This window comes from Bombina bombina, chromosome 1 (assembly GCF_027579735.1).
Source record: "Bombina bombina isolate aBomBom1 chromosome 1, aBomBom1.pri, whole genome shotgun sequence".
Taxonomy (NCBI): domain Eukaryota; kingdom Metazoa; phylum Chordata; class Amphibia; order Anura; family Bombinatoridae; genus Bombina; species Bombina bombina.
Genome location: NC_069499.1, coordinates 1,389,929,513 through 1,389,948,948, shown reverse-complemented (window position 1 = coordinate 1,389,948,948; position 19,436 = coordinate 1,389,929,513). Strand labels below are relative to the sequence as shown.

The following is a 19,436-nucleotide window of genomic DNA, read 5'->3' as shown; positions in this document are numbered from 1 at the left end:
CGTCCTAACGCCGAGAAGGGGTTAACCAATAGTCGTTGAGCATTTCTAAACACATGTAATCATGCCAGTGAACCTTTATTACATCTAAACTACATACCACTAATTGTACTTAAAGGGACAGTAAAGTCAAAATTTAACTTTCATGATTCAGATAGGGCATGCAATTTTAAACACCTTTCCATTTTACTTTTATCATATTTGCTTTGTGCTCTTGGTATTCTTTGTTGAAAGCTAAACCTAGGTAGGCTCATATGCTAATTTCTAAACCCTTGACGGCTGCCTCCTATCTCAGTGCATTTTGACAGTTTTTTACAGCTAGACAGCTCTAGTTCATGTGTGCCATATAGAAAACATTGTGCTCACTCAATGGAGTTACGTATGAGTCAACACTGATTGGCTAAAATGCAAGTCTGTCAAAAGAACTGAAATAAGGGGCAGTCTCCAGAGGCTTAGATACATGGTAATCACAGTGGTAAAAAGTGTATTAAAATAAAAGTGTTGGCTATGCAAAACTAGGGAATGGGTAATAATGGAATTATCTATCTTTAAAAGCTTTAAAAATTCTGGAGTAGACTGTACCTTTAATCTGCACTAGGAAAGGCTGACAAATCTTTCCTAGCAAAATTAAATAAAAAATAAAACATGGTGATTTATTGGACACCACAACTTATGAGGTTGCTTGAAATAATTCTCCCTTTGTTTTATATACCCAAATTTTGCAATGCAGCAGAGAACACTGATATTCCTATGGAAAACTGTATGGAGTGGGATCAGGTTGTAGATGAGGTCCCCCCCAGTACCCCCACACGTGATATTAAGCTTTGTTAAGTTTTTTTTCTTTTGTTTTTTTGCATCCTCAAACTTTATCGTCAAGAATTTCATTTGGCTGTATGTTATATTATTTTTAAAGTGTTCTGAATTCTGATTATAGATATGCCTCTGATATGTACCATTTCTTTTCTCTTGCAGCCTCCTGAATTTCAGTTAATCTATGATAGTTTCTCAGTCTCCAGCTCACGCTCCCCATCTCCCAACAGCATGTCCCCTCCAATGGACTATTTGCAACTGCAAAATAATGACACATTGCCTAAAGGCATGAAGCTTACTGACCATATTGTGCATTCAGCAGTGTTTGGCATGGTGCCCCACTTTGCCAATGTGAGCACTGCCATGATTCAGCAGGTCATAAAATTTGCCAAGGAGATACCAGCTTTCCGGTAAGACCTAACTTAAAGGGAAACTGAACCCAAATTCTTTTCTTTCATGATTCAGATAGAGCGTGAAATTTTAATCAACTTTCTAATTGACTCCGATTATCATTTTTTTCTTCGTTCGCTTGCTATCTATTTTAAAAGCAGGAATGTAAATCTTAGCAGCCAGCCCATTTTAGGTTCAGCATCATGGATAGTGCTGAATCTGCATTTTGAAGTTGGTATGGTAAGGAGTTGGAGACTCTAAAATCCAAATGTTCTGGAGCCCTTATTTATCACAGGTACAAATCTCTAAATCCAGGATTTCCAAAATCCAAACATTTTTATTCATATTTAAAAAAAAATAAATATTAAAAACTAAAATATTTCCCCACAATTAAGTCACAAACTTCTCTGCCTAAATCTTTGGAATGTTTTTTTTTGTGTTTTCTAAATTCCAAAATGTGCCCCCCCCCCTATATATATATATATATATATATATATATATATATATTTATATATATATATATATATATATATATATCTATATATATATATATATATATATATAAAACAAAAAAAAAGGCAATCACCGGATTTAACAAGGGGTGAAAACACTTTATTCCCTTATGTGTAACGTTACGGGGAAACACTCCCCGTCTTCAGACAATCAATTTAACCAAACCTTAAGCAAGGATTTAAATACCCTCTTACCTCATTAACCATCAACCCACATGTGAAGTCCAGCAGGTGCGTAGCCCGGTGCGCGTCATCAGACGACGTCTGTTGCCTAGCAACCTGCCAGCATTTGTCAATAACCATTACCATGTAATTTTAGACATAACTAACACCTGTGCTACGAAACTTTAGAGCGTGCAGCTAATATCATCAGTATAGTTATAAGCATTTATTGCTAAACATATTCATTAGTGAATAGGTGGTATAACTGTTCTGCAAGTAATTAGTTGATCTTTTGTATGGTTTGCAGACATTTTTAACATTGTTTAGTATTTACTTATTTGAAGTACGGTCTAGTCAATTAGTTGTAGTGCATACTGATAGTATTTAGTAGTTTGTTTTTAAGTAAAGTTTCGTAGCACAGGTGTTATGTCCAAAATTACATGGTAATGGTTATTGACAAACGCACCTGCTGGACTTCACATGTGGGTTGATTGTTAATGAGGTTATTTAAATCCTTTCTTAAGGTTTGGTTAAATTGTCTGAAGACGCGGAGTGTTTCCCCGAAATGTTACACATAAGGGAATAAAGTGTTTTCACCCTTTGTTAAATCTGGTGAGTGCCTTCAATTTTTTGTTATATTTGCATATTTGTAGTGCACTCCGGTACAATAACGGTCGTCGAGAGTGCTAGGCCATACTGAACTTATATATAGATTTTTTTTTTTTTTTTTTTTCTAGTCAGAATTTTACAGCTAAGCTGCATCACTTTCAAGTGCTTCAACATTTGGGTATCATGTGCCTTTAAGTTATACTCCAGATTGTATTTTTCCTTGGAGAAACTTAATATTTGATTATTCCTGCCCTGTGTGATTTTTTCAATTTTGTTTTAGATTCCAGAAATTTAGGAAACAACCTTCGTTTTTTTTCTCCTTTAATTTTACATAGGCAGGCATTTTATAAGATGAATTTAAAATGTTTTGAGACTTTTCTGTCCAGCTACTGACAGCATAGATTCTAAGATATGGTACTAGTTTGGGCAATACTGTTGCTTTGTTACCTTTTTCATAATCATTACACACTTCTTAATATAAGAAAAGTCCACGCTCATTCCTTACTGTTGAGAAATACTAAACCTGGACAGCAGAAGGAGGCAAAGACACCCCAGCCAAAGGCTTAAATACCTCCCCCACTTCCCCTATCCCTCAGTCATTCTTTGCCTTTCGTCACAAGAGGTTGGCAGAGAAGTGTAAGAAGATTTCAGAGTAGTTACTTAGGAGGGGTATCTGCCCTTCGATACAGGACTGGAGTTTTAAGTAGTCTTGTCAGCCTCTCAGTGAGAGCATTGGCGAAAGTTAGAGTCTGGAAATGCAGGGAGAGTCTTTTTGCGAACCCATCCAGACTGCGTGCTAACAGCTCCTTAAGCAACCAGTGTTGACGAGTTTCACTGTCTGCTTTCTTCACTCAAGTCCATGTCACACTTGAGAGGATGTGTTTCTGTTCCACAGCATGGATTCTGGTAAGATTGTTTAAATTTTTACTTATGTTGAAATTGCTGAAGACAGGGTTAATATCTCCTGAGGGAGGTTATTGAACATTGCGGATTAATCAAATGTGTTTCTTTGATTTATGCTGCTTTATGTGTGAGATTTGTTTTGGGCTCATAGACTGTTGTTATGCGGTAACAGAACATACAGGTGTTTTACTTTCTCTTTGACCGATGTGCAGCTTGTAGCTTGGCACGCTTTTTCTCATAGCAGGGGCATTCCTGCCTTGCGCACCACGTGACCGGGTGTGGTCACACTTTCGTTTTCTCTTTCCTGACTGAGCGAGCTGTTGGAGAGGTCGCTTCTTCTCTGGTTGCCTGGGTCTAGGAGGTGGTGAGTGCCCCAGTCATTAGGGGTATATAGGTGCCGTTTTTGTGAGAAATAAAAAGTGCATTTATTTGTATCCTACTGTTGTTAGCACAAGCTATGGAGGATCCTGATATGCTTGAGGGTACTCCCTCTATTCCTAATAGTAATACCTGTCTATATTTTGAGGAGGCCTTGGTATGCCTGCCCTCCCTCTCATCTATGTTCCATATGCATCAACAAGGTTATTATGTCTTAGAAGGTTAACCCCTTTAGTACAACTGAGCCGTCCACCTCTGAGGACTCGCCGTCCCGTGAGGTGCATACCTATTAATCATCTCCATTGTCACATGCAGCTTCCCATAGCACGCCTGATCCTCCATCTGGAGGAAACCTTTTACCATCAGACTTTACCGCGCAGTTAAAGATGGCGGTGTCTGAGGCCCTTAATGTTCTACCTCGCCCTGCTAAGCGCAAGCGAAAGGTTAAATATAGCTCTCCGGTCCAGGGGACATCCAGTGATTTACTTGATTTGTCTGCCTTTCAAGTATCCTAGGATGGGTCACACTCTAAGTCTTCAGAGGGTGAAATTACTGGATCGGAGTCTCTAGGCCTCCGGCTGCGGAGGAGCCAGCCTTTAGATATAAAATTGAACACCTACGTTTTCTTCTAAAGGAGGTTATGTCAACATTAGAGGTTCCAGAGGCCAAGTTGCCTGATGAACCTTTGATCCCTAAATAAGACGAAGTGTACGAAGACAGGGTAGCACCGCTAACTTTTCCTGTACCTGTAAAAATGGTGAATATTATTAAAAACAAATGGGATAGAATTGGATCTTCCTTTTCCCCTTCGTCTGCCTTTAAAAAATTATTCCCGGTCCCAGATTCTCAGCTGGAGTTGTGGGGTTCCGTCCCTAAGGTGGATGGTGCTATCTTCACATTAGCTAAGCGTATTACTATCCCTCTTGAGGATAGCTCATCTTTTAGAGAGCCGATGGATAAGAAGATGGAAACTTTTCTCAGGAAAATGTTTCAACACACGGGATATTTATTTATTTCAACTGGCAGCGGCTGTTGCCTCGGTTGCTGGAGCTGCGGCCTACTGGTGCGACTCCTTAGCGGAATTGATCGAGGTGGAGGGTCCCCTCAACATAATCCAAGACAGAATTAAGGCTTTGAGAATTACTAATTCTTTTATCTGTAATGCAAACATGCAGATTATTCCCCTGAATGCTAAGAATTGCTTTTTTTTCAGTGCAGACGCGTCGGGGGCTCTGGCTGAAGTCCTGGTCTGACATGACTTCTAAGTCTAGACTACTTTCCCTCCCCTTTAAGGGAAACATTTTATTTGGTCCAGGCCTGAACTCCATTATTTCCACGGTTACAGGGGGCAAGGGTGCCTTCCTACCGCAAGATAAAAGAACAAATCTAAGGGACAAGGATCTAATTTTCGTTCTGAGAAGTCCCAACGTCAGCAGGTTTATTCTAAGCCCGAGCAAACCAAGAGCACTTGGAAGTCGGCTCAATCCTGGAATAAATCCAAGCAGAACAAGAAGCCCGCCGAGAACAAGTCGGCATGAAGGGGTGGCCTCCGATCCAAAGCTGGATCGTGTAGGGTCAGACTGTCTCTGTTTTCAGACGCTTGGTCCAGGGACATGCAGGATCTGTGGGTCCTGGAGGTCATAGCTCAGGGATACAAGATAGGTTTCAAATCTCATCCACCCAAGGTCAGATTTCTCCTCTCATGTCTGTCTTTAAAACCAAAAAAGAGGGAAGCCTTTCTGGGGTGCGAGCGGGATCTGTCCTCCTTAGGCGTCATTTTCCCAGTTCCTATTGCAGAAAGAGGTTTGGTATACTACGCAAACCTGTTTGTGGTCACAAAGAAGGAGGGAACTTTGCACCCAATTTTGGACCTAAAGTGCTTAAACAAATTTCTATTATAAATTTTTGTTCAAGATGGAGACAATAAGGTACATTCTTCCACTAGTTCAGGAAGGACAGTTCATGACGACTATAGATCTGAAGGATGCCTACCTTCACGTTCCAATCCACAGGGACCACTTCCAGTTCCTAAGGTTTGCGTTCCTGGATCAGCACTTCATCACCAGTTCATTGCACTTCCGTTTAGTCTAGCTATGGCTCCAAGAATATTTACAAAGGTTCTAGGAGCTCTCCTGGCCATCGCCGGAATCCAGGGTATAGCAGTAGCTCCCTACTTGGACGACATTCTGGTTCAAGCACCATCCTTTCGTCTAGCAGAGGACCATTCGGTATCTCTTCTCTCTCTTCTTCGATCACATGGATGGAAGATAAACTTAGAGAAGAGTTCTCTCATTCCAAGCACCAGGGTAGAATTCCTGGGTACTATAATAGATTCAATATCCATGAGGATATTTCTAACCAACCAGAGATGATGCAAGCTAGCTTCGACATGTCTTGCTCTCTGGACCTCCTTAAGGCCATCTCTGGTTCAGTGTATGGAGGTAATTGGTCTCATGGTGTCCAGCATGGACATAATTCCTTTTGCCAAGTTCCGTCTCAGACCGCTACAGCTGTGCATGCTGAGGCAGTGGAACAGTGATCATTCAGATCTGTCTCGACAGATTTCCCTGGACAACCGGTCAAGAGAATCGCTCTCTTGGTGGCTTTGTCCAGATCATCTGTACCGAGGGACATCCTTTCTCAGACCATCCTGGGAGATTTGTGACTACGGACGCGAGCCTCTCAGGATGGGGAGTTGTTTGGGGTACCAAGAAGGTACAGGGCCTGTGGTCTTAGGAGGAACGCTCCCGATCAACATTTTGGAACTTCGAGCATTCTACAATGCTCTGAAGTCTTGGCCTCTTCTGGGTTCTTCCCGGTTTATCAGATTCCAATCAGACAATATAACCTTGGTGGCTTACATCAACCATCAGGGGGGAATGAGAAGCTCCCTAGCAATGAGGGAAGTATCTCGGATTCTGGAGTGGGCAGAGGCCAACAGCTGTTCCCTGTCAGCGATCCACATTCTGGGTGTGGACAACTGTGAAGCATATTTTCTCAGCAGACAATCCTTTCATCCGGGGGAATGGTCTCTCCATCCTGAAATGTTTGCGGAGATATGCTACAGGTGGGGGATGCCGGAGATGGATCTCATGGCGTCTCGTCTCAATACCAAGCTACCCAGATATGGGTCAAGGTCCAGGGATCCTCAGGCGGAGCTAATAGATGTATTATTGGTGCCTTGGAGGTTCAATCTAATCTACCATTACCACTTCTTCCTCTGGTTGTGGCCCGCATCAAGCAGAAGCAGGCATCAGTAATACTGATTGCTCCATCGTGGCCGCGAAGAACGTGGTTCGTGGACCTAGTGAGGATGTCATCTTCTCCTCCATGGAGGTTACCTTGTCTCAGGGATCTGCTGGAACAAGGTCCTTTTGTTCATCAAAATCTAGATTCTCTGAGGCTGACTGCATGGAGATTGAACTCTTAGTCCTAGCCTAGAGAGGTATTTTAGAGAGAGTTATTGATACTCTCATCCAAGATCGTAAGACGGTTACTTGACGCATCTATCATAAGGTGTGGAGAACCTACTTATTCTGGTGTGAAGAGCGTGGTTTTCCTTGGCATAAAGTTAAGGTAGCCAGGATTCTGTTGTTTCTCCAGGATGGTCTGGAGAAGGGTCTCTCGACCAGTTCCCTGAGAGGACAGATTTCGGCCTTGTCTGTTTTACTGCACAAGAGGCTCTCTGAGCTTCCAGATGTTCAGTCTTTTGCTAGGGCTCTGATTAGGATCTGGTTCTTAAAGTTTTGCAACGGGCTCCGTTTGAGCCTATGCATGAAATTGATATTAAATTGTTGTCCTGGAAAGTTCTCTGTCTACTGGCTATTGCATCAGAGTATCTGAGATTGCCACCTTGCAATGTGAGCATTCTTATCTGGTGTTCCATTCGGATAAGGCTGTCCTACGTACTAAGTTAGGGTTTCTCCCTAAAGTTGTGACAGACTGCAAAATCAATCTAGAGATTGTGTGTCCTAATCCTTCTTCTTCGAAGGAACGTTTACTTTATAATGAGCATGTGGTTCGTGCCTTGAAGTTTTATCTTCAAGCTACTAAGGATTTTAGACAAACTTCTTCCTTGTTTGTGGCATATTCTGGGAAGTGTAAGGGTCAGAAGGTCTCTTCAACTTTCTTATCTTTTTGGTTGAGGAGTCTTGTCCGCTTAGCCTATGAAACAGCGGGACATAGACCTCCTCAGAGCATTACGGCTCATTCTACTAGTGCAGTGGCTTCCTCTTGGGCCTTTAGGAACGAGGCCTCTGTAGATCAGATTTGTAAGACGGCCACCTGGTCCTTTTTACACACTTTTTCTAAATTCTACAAGTTTGATGTTTTTGCTTCAGCTGAAGCAGCCTTCGGGGAAAAAGGTTTTGCAGGCTGTGGTGCCCTCAGATTAGGGTCCGCCTCTTTTTTGTCCCTCCCGTTATCATTCAGTGTCCTCTAGAGCTTGGGTATAAGTTTCCCAACAGTAAGGAATGAAGCTGTGCACTCTCCATATATTAAGAAGGAAAACATAAATTATGCTTAACAGATAATTTCATTTCTTTCAGTATAAGGAGAGTCCACGACTCTTCTTCTGGCACCTTTTATACCCTGATATTTCTCCTACTGTTCCTTGTTCCCTCGGCAGAATGACTGGGGGATAGGGGAAGTGGGGGAGGTATTTAAGCCTTTGGCTGGTGTGTCTTTGCCTCCTCCTGGTGGCTAGGTTCAGTATTTTCCAACAGTAAGGAATGAAGCCGTGGACGCTCCTTATACAGAAGGAAATGAAATTATCTGGTAAGCATAATTTATGTTTTTATTTAGTTTGCAAAGTTATGCCCTTGTGTTTTTGAGCTATATGTCATATATAATATAATTTATATGTATTTATAGCAATATGCATATATGATTGAAACAGCTGTGAGATTGATATAATACACAAGGCAGGATTGCCTTTCAGCAAGTTGGATATTTATTGCATGTTTTGTATCTGGCTATTTTGCTTTGTATTTCAGCTAATTTTTGGTGGAAGTTTTATTCTTTTTTTCTAAAGTCTGATATTTTACTTGTTTTTACCTCCTGGTTCTGTGCATTTATCAGACTTCTGAGGGGTAGATTTACCAATTGCCGAGTGGACATGATTCGCTGAACAAATCATGTCTGCCCAACATCGCTAAATACAGCATACACTGTCTGCATTTAACATTGCACAAGCATTTCTTGTGCAATGCCGCCTCCTGCTTCTTAACATATGTTTCAGCGAGCCGGAATCTACGGGCGTATAAAGCAGCATCCATTGCTTATTAAATCTACCCCAAGTCTGAAGCCTTTTGGCATTGAAGGTTCATAGACAATTTTTTGTTACCTTGAACATTGCTAAGTACAAGATAAATGCATTTCTCCCTTTTTGTTTTTTGTTACTATAGTCAGATTGTTTGCAAAAACAATATATATATATATATATATATATATATATATATATGTTGCGGGTAAGGTCAGATATTGGGTAATCCTAGTATTACCCCGGGAAAATGGACCTTACCCAAGCGGCTGTGGGTAAAGCCTGATGTATGATCAAAAATCCTCTCAGAGTGCGGAGTCATCACATCAAACATATATAGCATGCACTGTAATTCCCTTCTCTTCACTCATCTTTTTTGCTTCCACCTGGGAGTTTCAAGGGGGACGAAGCGGTTCACTTAGGGTGTATGCCAGAGGATTGGCAGGGAGCCTTCCTTAGATGTAGATGGGGGAATTACAGTACATCGCGCTTTACCCACAGCCGCTTGGGTAATGTCCGTTTTACCAGAGTAATCCTAGGATTTCTTACTTTACCCATAACATATATATATATATATATATATATATATAAATCAGGGGCGTATTATGGCCTAGGCTAACAAGGCCAGTGCCTAGGACAGCAGATTTGGGAGGGGCAGCACATCTGCCCTATCCTCTCTTTAAAAGCCAGCACACAGTACAGTGAGTGATAAAGTGCAGGCTTTTACAGAGAAGACAAGGCACGAGTGCGGATTAAGGTCGCTCTTCACGGGCAGTGCTCCTTTAAACTGTTTCTTCATTTAGAGCCGCCAGCATTTTTGCAGTGGAAGCGTTCTTGGTGAGAAACTTGCCCGGGGATATGCTTACAAGGTGAGGTTAGAGGAGAAGACCTTGTGCCTATATGCTGCCTTCCCTTGTCAGCTGTGGTGGGTCTGCGAATGCAGTGCTTATTGCAGGTCTTAGTAGCTAACAGACTGGATGTGTCTGTGCACTTCTTAGATCAGCTTGTGATGTTTAATTATAAACTCTCAGCACTAATGTATGTTAGCTACTAATAGCTGCGCCTATGTCTGTTAGCTACTAATAGCTAGCTTTCTCTGCATTCATGAACCTATGGAGTAAATAGTAAACGGACACTTAAAAAGTTTCATTACTTTAATTTATGTATGTTGTTGCATGTAAAGGGCAGTGATTGTTCAAAGTGTGTTCTTCTTTCCCTCCCTTCCTCTCTCCCTTCTTTCCCTTTCTCCCTCCCTTCCTCCCTCAACTCCCTCCCTTCTTTCTTTCCCTCCCTTCCTCCTTCAACTCACTCCCTCAACTCACTCACTCCCTCCACTCCCTCCTTTCTTTCCCTCCCTTCCTTCTTTCTCTCAAATCCCTCTCTTGCTCTCTTCTTACCCTCCCCCTTTTCTCCTCTCCCTCCCTTCTTTCCTTTCCCTCCCTTTTTCCCCCTCCCCTTCTTTTCTCTCCCTTCTCTCAGGGAGAAAATGGTATGAGATGCATGCAATTCAACCCACCTATTTGCAAGTGTTTTGCTAGCCCATTTTCTTTTGAATTGTTATGAATTTTTTTTTTTTTTTACACACTGACCCCAAAAAAATATTGAGGGGAAAAAGGCCTAAAACCTTTGGAAGGGGTGGGGGGCAGAAGAATTTTGAATGCCTAGGGCAGCACAAAACCTAAATACGCCACTGATATATATATATATATATATATATATATATATATATATATATATATATATATATATATATATTCCCTTCTTGGTCATGTTTAGCTCTATCCTGGTAATGTTTTTAGCTTTTTAGCCACTAAGGTTTAGTTACTAATCGGTTGCATGTATTGCCTATTTTTCTGAAGTTAACAATGTTATGACTTTTCTTGCATATCTTTAAAATAGAAAACATTTTTTCACTTACAGCTATGCTCTACTGTTTTAACGTTATGCTGAATCTATGGTTACTGCAGACCATGGAAGAAGAGCCTTGTGGCTCAGGTAGCTAAATGCCTTTTTAAGCTGAGCTATTTTTGTCTTTCTTTCGTGGTGGTGACAGTCCATGAGCCATTACTCCTGGGAAATACCACGGCTGACCATTAGGAGGAGGCAAAGATTCCCGAAGCTCCAAGAGCCCTTAAAACTCATCCCACCTTACTGGAAACTAGTCTGACATATGCCAAGCAAGGAGAAGAAGAAAGGTAGAAAGAGCAAAAAAAGGAGCAGGGAAAAAAGATGTGCATTAAACCAAGATAAGATTTTAAGGAGGAGAATTTGGTTTAATAACTGTCTTAATCCTTACTAAAGCCTAAAGAAAACTCAGAATATCAGGAAATGTAGCAGTCTAGAGAAATAAGACTGAAGGAGCCAAAATATGTCCCTTTAAAGAATTGGCAGATATATATGTAGTACCCAAACCATCTTGAAGAAATTGAAGAATTCTAGGAATTCCAAGAGTTCCAGCTAAAACCATGTTCCACACACCAAAGGCTGCAGCAACACAAGCAATACTAATTGAAGGTCTAAAAATAAAACCTGCTTGCTGAAAAGCCTTTCTAAATGCGCTACTAAGATATATATGGTGTACAATTCTATAAAGATTCTTTAAGCCCAATTCCATATAAAAAAGATGCCTGTCACAATAGTCCCCTGGCTATGATGTACAACCCCAAGTGTACCTACTAATAGCCTATAGGCTGAGTGCCTACAATAATAAACCCCATACTTACCTATTAGGCACCCACATTACTGGACTTACCACTTGCAGGAAAATACTGCTTCCAGTAGACAGCCAATCCAGTGCTGTACGCGTGACAGTAGAGGATCTGTGTATATGGAGTTTAATGACAATCCAACAGGAGGAGGCTAGGGACTGATCCCCTGTGACAGGCCTGTGACTAAATCCCACTGGGTGTAATTGTGCCACTACCCTATACTCCAAAAACATCCCTCTGTCAAACAGTAGCTCTCCAGATGGGAAGCTGGGCCTCAAATCGGTCTGAGGACACCTCTCTCTGAAGAACATCTGTAGCACGCTCATTCTTCATCTTCCTCCTGCGGGTGCAAAGATAGGACTAGATTCCAGTAAGGTGGGAGTTTTAAGGGCTCTTGGAGTGTTTGGAATATTTGCCTCTTCCTAGTGGTCAGGAGTGGTATTTCCCAGGAATAGTGGCTAGTTGACTCTCACCACCTTTATGAAAGAATGTTTCACAGCAGCAATACAAGACAATCACAATAAATGTGGTTATTAGGTAATAGTACAGCACTGTAAGTGTGTTTTAAACAAAACAAAACAGATATAGCCTGCTATTTTAGAAAACAGGGTTTTAAAATATACTTTTTGCTTTACTTTTGCTTTCTAAAAATATAGCAAATTTACTTCTCTTTACTGGCAGAGGTTACAGAATTTGAGGTATAGAATACGTTCAAGAGAGCCTGGTTTTTAGTCTGATATTTTAAGCTGAATTTGTTTCAGTTCAATACTAAATCCTGTGTATATTTTATTTACAGGCAAGGGTCTAACTTTCATAGGGATTTACCTTTTGTTTATGAGGTTCTTTTGGATACACCATTTGTAACACTGCAAGATTTTCTTTGTTTTTTTAACTCCTGTTTGGTGGCTCTTATTTCTGCTAGATGTGTCTGAGTTACAAGATTTTTTCTGTGGAAAGAGAAAAAACAACAACATATATTTCTCTTTCCATCAAGACAAGGTTGTCCTATGTACAGTTTCTGGGTTTTTGCCTAAAGTGGTCACTGGCTTTCGTAATTCTCAAAATGTTGTTTTATCTTCTTTTTGCTCTAATAAGCAGAAAGCACAGGGTAAGCAACTCTATCACTTTGATGCTGTTTGTTGCATACACATCTATATTAAAAGAACCCATTCCATTCGCAGGACGGATTGTTTCTTCGTTATCCCTAAAGGTCTTCATGAGGGCCAAGCTAAGCAAAAACTAACAAACAAGCAGATCTACGGCGCTTACCAGCCCCACGGTATACCACGTCAGTGTCCTCTTCAGCGTGTGCACAACTCAGAAGTGCCGCTTATCCTCAATCGCTAGGGTGCACAACAGACGGCGTCCTCGTCAACACGCCAACAGAACCGGAAGTGAAGAAACAAATCTGTGGCAGCTCCTTCTCATTCTCAAGATAAATTAGTTTTTAGCTCCAAAAACCCATGTTAGCTGCTCATCTACTACAATCAAACCTGGTTTGATTGTAGTAGATTAGCAGCTAACATGGGTTTTTGGAGCTAAAAACTAATTTACCTTGAGAGAAGGAGCTGCCACAGATTTGTTTCTTCACTTAGCAAAAACTAATCTCTCTAGTTGGATAAGCTCAAACTATTTTAAGAGCTCATGAACAAAGGAATGAACCAGTTCTAGATGAGCTTGGGACACATTCTGCAAGGGTAGTCGTAATATCATGGGCTATGGAGGCTGATGATACCTCATCAAGAGTCCAGCTGTTTGTAGATCACCTTCTTAAGAGTGGATTACAACAGTGCAACTCTTGGCAGGGCCCTCTACCCATTTGATCCCTTTAATTGTTTTGTTGTACTCCCCTTTGTTTATAGCGCTGCGGAATCTGTTGGCGCGCTACAAATAACCCGATAATAATAATAATAATAATAATAATCATCTTAAATCTGTTAGGCTGCGGCCTGGAAAACACCTTATATTTCTGTGTCACATTATACTTTTGGTGTTAAAGGGACACTGAACCCAAATTTTTTCTTTTGTGATTCAGATAGAGCATGAAATTTTAAGCAACTTTCTAATTTACTCCTATTATCAAATGTTCTTTATTCTCTTGGTATCTTTATTTGAAATGCAAGAATGTAAGTTTAGATGCCGGCCCATTTTTGGTGAACAACCAAGAAAGAAGCTTAGATGCCTTCTTTTTCATATAAAGATAGCAAGAGAATGAAGAAAAATTGCTAATAGGAGTAAATTAGAAAGTTGCTTAAAATTACATGCTCTATCTGAATCACAAAAGAAAATTTTTGGGCTCAGTGTCCCTTTAAGTAATCTGGTTCTGCTATATTTGGCCGTAAAATTATTTCTTATGTTATAACCTAAACAATAACTTTTTCAATTTTGCAGTATCTCTTGTCTTCTACCCATTCATTTATTTTACACTGCTTTTCAGTCTTCTCATCTGGGAAGTATTACCCAAGGAGAGCCAAGATAAGAAATTTCTATATCTTGTTTCATATCCTTGGGTAATACTTACCAAGTTTCCTCCATGGTTAGTGTGTCCACCACTCTCAATTGGACAGCTCAAGAAGTAGGAGGGATAATTGAAAGAGAGGTTACCTATAAACAAGTAATTGGGGGAGTGGTCAGTTCTATCCATCCCTCATACAGGGGGTTTCTCACCTGGTAAGAATTACCCAAGGATATGAGCCGCCAAGATATAGAAATTTCTTATGCAAAGAATGTTACAATGGCACTACAAGGGCAATCTTCCAATAAAATTAATTGGATTTTGAGTATATATAAATATATATATATTATTCTCTATATTGAGTAATTGGGAGTGGTGCTCTGCATCTATAATGCTATTGATGTAATGCGGAAAAGAGAGAGTCCACAACCGGATGCATTACAGCATTCTCTGCCCGGACTGACATTGGCAGAGCAATATATGTTAAAACATAACTTTTATTTAAAACTTAAAATATGGGATAAGTGAGATATTACCAAATCCTTGTATCCACAATTTAAATATACAATTATAGATCATGTTATTTCTGTGTGATTATCCACACATATATATCCAATAACCATTGCTATATAGCATGTTGGTTTGTATGGTAATATATTTAGTAAGAAATACTTTTAGTTTGGATAATTCACATTATTTGAATGGTCGGTCATTTTGTGTAACCACTTAAGCTATTCATAATAGTTGCTCAACCTGATATTATTTCAATAGTCCACCCCAACTTTGTGATCTTCAAATAATACTAAGGCACAGTGAATTAGAATATTTACTCTCAAGAATTCAAATACTGGAATACACTATATTTTCTTCATAAATGGAAAGAGTCCACAGCTGCATTCATTACTTTTGGGAATTCAGAACCTGGCCACCAGGAGGAGGCAAAGACACCCCAGCCAAAGGCTTAAATACCTCCCCCACTTCCCTCATCCCCCAGTCATTCTTTGCCTTTCGTCCCAGGTAGTTGGCAGAGAAGTGTCAGAAGTTTTCGATAGTCTCTTATGGAGGGTAGTACTCTTCAGCATGGGACTGCAGTTTTAAGTAGTCCTGTCAGCCTCTCAGTGAGAGCATGGATGAAAGTTAGAGTCCGGAGATGCAGGGAGAGTCTTTCTGCGAAACCATCCCGACTCATATTAACAGCTCCACAAGCAATCTGCGTTGACGAGTTTCGCTGCCTGCTTTTTTCTCTCAAGTCCATGGCAGAAGCGACGCTACTATCTGTCACACTTGAAGGGCCGTGTTTCTGTTCTACGGCGTAGATTCCGGTAAGAACGTTTCATTTTAGTTTCATCATAGATGTATTGTAATTACAACTTTTTATCCTAGAGGGGATACAACATTTCGGGGATAACTTTAACATAGGGTCTCAGTGTATCTAGGAATCAAGGGTTAATATCTCCTGAGGGGGGTTATTGAACAGGAGGGTTTATAATCATGTTTGTTATGTGATTCTGTCTGCTACTGTGTAGTGTTGCTTCGGCTCATGGCTATTTTGGAACATAATGGCCTATGTCTAGTGATGCAGCCTTTACGGTCGGGCGCGCTTTTGCATGGACTGCACGGTTTACCTTGTGACCCCATTTCTGCTTTCCCGACCGTGTGGCGACGGAGAAATCCTGGTCCGCTGGTGTCTGGTTCTCTGGAGGTGGTGAGTGCCCCAGCCATTGGGGGTGTAAGGTGCCGTTTAGATTTTTCTTATTGGTCCAATTTTTATTCAGTGTCCCAGTTATGGAGGATTCTGAATTTTTGGAGATGAATGTCTCTCATTCATACTCTACTTCTTGCTAAGAATATGAATTGGCCCAGGTGATACATTCCCATCAGTTATGTTCCGTGCTCTGTTCCTCGGGATCAGGGAATCAGGTGCCCACTGAGCCATCCGTCTCTGGGGATTCTATTTCTCACGAGACGAGTTCCCTACCACCAACTCTTACTATGCATGCAGGTAACCCAAACGCTACTTATCGTTCTAGGGAGTGTGGCCTGTTCCTACCGGAGGTTACAACACGGTTCCGCATGGCCATATCTTTGGTGCTGGCGCATCTGCACCTCCCAGGAGTGTGCTTACGATAATGTCCGTGTTCTGTTAACCGGGGCTCGTCAGACATGGGATCGTCCAGTTCAGCCCTCCGGGGGAGCGACTGCCCCTGAGGCCTCAGAGGGTCAACTTTCTGGGCCGGTGTTTTCTTTTGTCCCAGTGGTGGTTTGTTGCCTCTTTCGTTATAGACTGGCGCGCCTTCGTGTTCTACTAAGGCACGTTTTTGGCATTGCTGGAGGATCCCACTCTTTATCGGTCTGAGGATTTTCAGTCTTAATCTTCAAGTGGCTTGCATGCATAGACATAAGGGGAAGAAGTAATCTTATAGTCTTTGTTATTTGTGTATCCTTTTCCAGTTCTGAGCTTGGAAGTCTCGGACCCCTGTTGGGCTGGTGCTGCAGGTCTGGCCGTTCTTCCTGGGCGATAACCTACAGGTTGCCTTATCTTTTATTTTCATCCAGCAAGGATAATTTTTATTTAATCTAAAGATCCTGTTGTGGTGTGATGTTTCCTTCAGGAACTTTCTTCTCTGGAATTGATACTCGCGATTTTGTTTACAAAAGTCTGTCTGACTGTTCTTCATCCCTCCATCTCGGGGGAGACTCTATGTGGCCTTGACAGTGCTGGTGCCCTTGATTTTAGGCTGGTCCTGACTGGGTACAAATAATTCTGTCTTTGCGGCCTAGTTCAGACCCGTGGCGCCTTTTTATGTCCGGTTGGTCCGGTGAGGGCGCCTAGTGATCACAATATGATTTGTGTTGTTTACTCGTTTTATTTTACAAGCTTCAACTAGCATCCTGAGAGGACTTGAGAGTCCGTGGTTGCTTAGGGGCATAGGGGATTGGTTCAGTCCTCATTCGCCTTTCAAGCTAGTGGGCCGGGACTCCATTGAGATCCGCAGCAACATGCTCAGTCGTTTCTTCCTGTTGTGGGTTGGAGGCTTGGAGGATTTAGGTCCTTCATACCGCCGTTCTTATGGTTTTGCCTTTCATGGTCTCTTTGGAAGTGTCCTTTTAGGACTTGTTCCTTTTAGAGGTTCTCTTCCTTTGGGTAGCCTTCCTCCTTTCGAGGTTGATAAGGTGAGCAGCGCCTTGAGTCCCTTAAGGGGGAATAGCCGCACTTTACAAGAACATTCATGTTTTCTCTGTGTCTTTTCTTCTTTGTGGAAGAATACGGTAGCTTGTGCCCTTTCTGTAGTAAGGGGTGTGTTGTTTGGAGACCGACTGCTGGGCGACTCCTGGAGGCTGTTGACTCAGTCGAGGCTAGTTCCTGCGGTCTCTATCAAGGCTTGTGGACTATCTCTGGTCAGGGTCCTTGGGCCTTTTCCTTTTCTTTTTCAAAGTTGTTCTCAGCTTCGGACAAAGTGGGATGTTTTTGGGTAGGGGTTTTCAGGCCTGGTGCCCTCAGAATGGGCCGCCTCATGTACCCTCCCGTTTTTGCATTCAGTGTCCTCTATAGCTTGGGTATTGTTTTCCCAAAAGTAATGAATGCAGCTGTGGACGCTTTCTATTTATGAAGAAAAACTTAAACTATGCCTGATAGTTTTCTTTTCTTCAGATGGAAAGAGTCCATAGCTCCCCGCCCATATTTTTTCCTGTGGGGCGTCTGTTATTTTTGTTCTTCTGGCACCTTTTCATCCTGATATTTCTACTGTTCCTTGTTCTCTCGGCAGAATGACTGGGGGATGAGGGAAGTGGGGGAGGTATTTAAGCCTTTGGCTGGGGTGTCTTTGCCTCCTCCTGGTGGCCAGGTTCTGAATTCCCAAAAGTAATGAATACAGCTGTGGACTCTCCATCTGAAGAAAAGAAAATGATCAGGTAAGTTTTAAGTTGTAAATAAAAGTTATGTTTTAACATACCGGTATATTGTTCTGCCACTGTCAGTCCGAGAAGAGAGTGCTGTAATGCATCCTGTTGTGGTCCACATTACTTCAATAGAAATTTCTAATATTTGAGTGTTAATTTCTAATTATTTATCAGACGCAAACACAAACCATGACTGTGGAACAGCAATTTAATTTCTCTCATAACCTCCTAACCTTGGTTTTCATCTCTAGAGATCTTTCCATCGATGACCAGATCTCCCTGCTGAAAGGTTCAACTATGGAGATCTGCCAGATCCAATTTAATATTGTCTTCAACTTGGAAAATAATACGTGGGAATGTGGAAAGACCAAGTACAGTATACATCATGCAGCCATGAGTGAGCATTTATTTGTGTAATTCTGGCCAGTTAGATCTTTGTAAGGGTAACAGTAATACAAAATAATCAGATACCATCTGTTTGGAGACATTTGTGTTTTTATATAAAATTACAATTTGCAAAGAAAAGAAGGAAAATGTAGCCCTGACATAAGTTATCCTTTGCATAAATTCACTGCTTGCCCCTCTATAGAAAGGTTTGACAGTAAAAATTAAACTTTCATTATTCAGAAGGAGCATGCAAATTTAAACAATTTGCTAAGTTCTCTTGGTATCTTTTGTTGAAAAGCATACTTAGGTAGGCTAAGTAGCAGCAATGCACAACAGGGAGCAAGCTGCTAATTATTGGCTGCACATATATGCCACTCCCAGTAGTTGTAAAAAAGAACAGGAGCGCAAAACTCTCGACTCAAGTGAAGATTTATTTAAATATAGTATAAGCGCAAGTTACAATATGCACTTACAAGCTTTAAAAAACAATAAGCATGTCTGTAAATGAAGTCCTCAGTTATTTCAACGAACTGCAAACGACCTGCAAATGCGATCAAGTTACCGCTCCTGGATTTGTGCAAACCCGGTCACTATGAACCTCCAAGGGCTGCCTTCTACGTCAGTAATAAAGCGGTATGTGATCTTCTTCTGTGTACTCCCAAACGCCGGTCGGGCTTTTTCAAGAGGTTTGTTGTGTATGACAGCTTCGGCATCCGCAGGCTTTTTATATCCTGCAGACTCCACCCTCTGCTGTTTGCTAACCAATAGAACAATGTTTACAGGTGACGTAGCCAACAGCTGTCTGACAATGTGCTGTTCACAAACACCGTGATACTGCACGCATAATGTTAAATGAATGATCAATTTAAAAGATGTAAAAAATACAAACACAAGATGAAACAATGCATAATACATAAAACTGCATGATTAAAAACTTTTACACCTTAGATAGTGGACGGTACTTC

The 19,436-nt window shown here is 41.3% G+C and overlaps 1 protein-coding gene across 4 annotated transcripts in view; it reads left to right on the top strand.

Moving 5' to 3' along the window:
- Nucleotides 1–19,436, top strand: part of NR1I3 (nuclear receptor subfamily 1 group I member 3) — a 174,768-nt gene that overhangs the window by 113,696 nt on the left and 41,636 nt on the right. For all 4 annotated transcript variants that reach the window (XM_053704666.1, XM_053704675.1, XM_053704670.1 and 1 more), the window contains 2 exons: nucleotides 970–1,217; nucleotides 18,336–18,481. In XM_053704666.1, coding sequence (XP_053560641.1) covers nucleotides 970–1,217; nucleotides 18,336–18,481 — 394 coding nt within the window. The remainder of the gene's footprint in view (nucleotides 1–969; nucleotides 1,218–18,335; nucleotides 18,482–19,436) is intronic.